General features: G+C 36.0%; 1 protein-coding gene across 1 annotated transcript in view; it reads left to right on the top strand.

The window, feature by feature from the left end:
- The window catches only part of LOC106880938 (palmitoyltransferase ZDHHC9), a 129,557-nt gene that overhangs the window by 77,084 nt on the left and 49,959 nt on the right, over window positions 1-2,514 (top strand). The window contains exon 3 of the mRNA XM_014931117.2: window positions 1,321-1,479. Within this exon, the coding sequence (XP_014786603.2) occupies window positions 1,321-1,479 (159 nt within the window). The remainder of the gene's footprint in view (window positions 1-1,320; window positions 1,480-2,514) is intronic.

The following is a 2,514-nucleotide window of genomic DNA, read 5'->3' as shown; positions in this document are numbered from 1 at the left end:
CTCTCTCTCTCTCTCTCTCTCTCTCTCTCTCTCTCTCTCTCTCTCTCTCTCTCTCTCATTGAGTATTTAAGTTCATTACTATGGTTATAAGTGTTTAGAAGATTTAGAGATTGAGTGAATGTGATGCACTCTAGCTTGTACATGTGCAGTAAATTCAGTCAGCAAGCTTGATTATGTGTGTGTGTGTGTGTGAGACTATTAATTATTAAGGATGAAGTATACCTTAATCCTAGCTACAAAAACTTAAGTAATAATACTTCTGTTAACTGCTGGTAATTGTGTCAAATACTTAAAAGAAAATTAACAACAAAAATAAATAAATAAATGATACAAAAAAAAAAGATAGGACCTAAACAAACAAAAGCCTATTTAGTTGAATCTAATGTTATCCTTGACCTCAAATTAGTTACCTGCATTGAGTGTGTTGGAGATGCTAAACATGCTTGCTTGTTTTATCCTGAAGTGACACAGAATTATCTTGGGGAGAAGCATGAAACATCTCTAGTGAATATCCAACAAGGGATCCTTTAATTCAGTGATCCTCAACTGGGGCCAGTATAGCCCTAGGGGGTCCATATCGTCCTTTGGGGTCCATATAAGATTTGATTGTTAAAATTTATGTGCATTAAATTGTCTTCTACTTCTACAAAACACAAAATATTTGAGATTTTTTTTCATTACAATTCCTAATATATGTGCTTGAAAAGACTTGTCAAGCCAAGTGAAACCGTATTCATGGCTGTTTCCTGTGTCATGCTGGTGGCTCATAAAAAGCACCCATTACACTCTTGGAGTGGTTGGCATTAGGAAGGGCATCCAGCCATAGAAACCATGCTGAATCAGACTGGAACCTGGTGCAGTTCTCCAGCTTACCAGTTTCAGTCAAACCATCTAACCCATGCCAGCAGAGAAAGCGAATGCTAGATGATGATTTAATTATAAAAGTACAGTCAGATTTTATGTGGCACCAGCACCTACAAGCTCATGAAATTAAGGATGCTTAGCTGTAGAGGGTTGATGGAGATGAGCCTGTATTCAAGGGCAATCATGCTTTTACTTAGCTTGACATGTCTTTTCAAGCACAGCAAACTGCCAGGAGTTTTGGTCCCCTGTGAGTCCAAGCGTCTGTAAATCCTTTCTCACCACTTTTAATGTCAAACATTAAAAAAAGATAAGGAGGTTATTTATAATGAAATTTCTTGAGATGAATTTTCCTACGGCAAAAGTGCTAATAGTGAAATTTCCTATAACCCAATTTTGAATCCCCCTTTATTTTACTGAAAGAAATGCTCATATTTTTCTTTGATTGCTCTTTTTCAGAAGTTCCAAATGCAGTTTCTCCTGGAACTTACAGACCTCCACCTCGAACGAAAGAAGTTGTTGTGAAGGGCCAAGTTATCAAACTGAAGTATTGCTTCACCTGTAAGATATTTAGACCACCACGGGCGTCACACTGTAGTTTATGTGATAATTGTGTTGGTAAGTTTGCTTTCTTTCGTCTCTTTTTTGTTTGTTGATGTGATACCTTTATTTCTCATCTTTATTTATTTTTACCCAACTCCTAAAATCATACTGAATTGGCTTTATCTTATCTTTCCACCCTACTTTTTTTTTATTGATTTAGAGCAATGGTTCTCAACCAGGGTCCACATGACCCCTGGGGCTATGTATAAGATTTTGTTACGGTTTATGTGCAATAAGTCGGTTTTACTCATACAAATACACAAAACATTTTAACAATTTTTTAAAACACAATTCCTAATAATGTTTAATTCTAAAAATACAATAGGATCTTTTAAACATTGAATGGTTATGAGGGTCCACCAGAATAAAATAGGAATCAAAGGGGTCCATAGGTAAAAAATGGTTGAGAACCACTGACTTAGAGGATGAAAGGAAGTTCTGTGATTCTTTTGAGGGTTTTAATAACTGGTAAAGAGGAAAGTTGGTTAAATTCAGACTGGAGATCCAGCTTGGATGCTTTCACAATCCAGGTGGTGATTGATGTTAACCCTTTGCCCATGCAAAGAATTTTCATAAGTTTGTCTTCAGCATCCATGCTTGTTTTACAGACATTTAGTTAGCCCTTCTTTCATATTCTTCTTCATCATCATTTAATGTCCACTTTCCTTGTTGACATGGGTTACATTAAAAAAAATGATGACACTAGAGAATTTGGTCTCAGGTTCCTGGAATATAAGTAAAAAAAATGAAATTGCCAAAGGTAGAATGCTTTTGATTACCAGGGTTGGCCAGAGGCTATACAAAAATAACTATCTTACAATTTTCTTTAAGTTTCTCCTGTTTTTATAAGAACCTGTCTGGGGTATTGTCTCGGATATTTGTATTTAGAAGTTGGTTATTTACTTCTGACGAGCCACTCGCTGGAATGTCAACTATTTCTTTGAACATTTTTGGACTTTGTAGCTTAAAAGTAAAACAAAACTGGTTTCTTCGTTAGAAATTTACGTGTGTGTGTGTGTGTGTGTGTGTGTGTGTGTGTGTGTGTGTGTG

The sequence above is a fragment of the Octopus bimaculoides genome, chromosome 21 (genome assembly GCF_001194135.2).
Source record: "Octopus bimaculoides isolate UCB-OBI-ISO-001 chromosome 21, ASM119413v2, whole genome shotgun sequence".
Lineage (NCBI taxonomy): Eukaryota > Metazoa > Mollusca > Cephalopoda > Octopoda > Octopodidae > Octopus > Octopus bimaculoides.
This window is presented reverse-complemented; position numbering and strand designations above follow the sequence as displayed.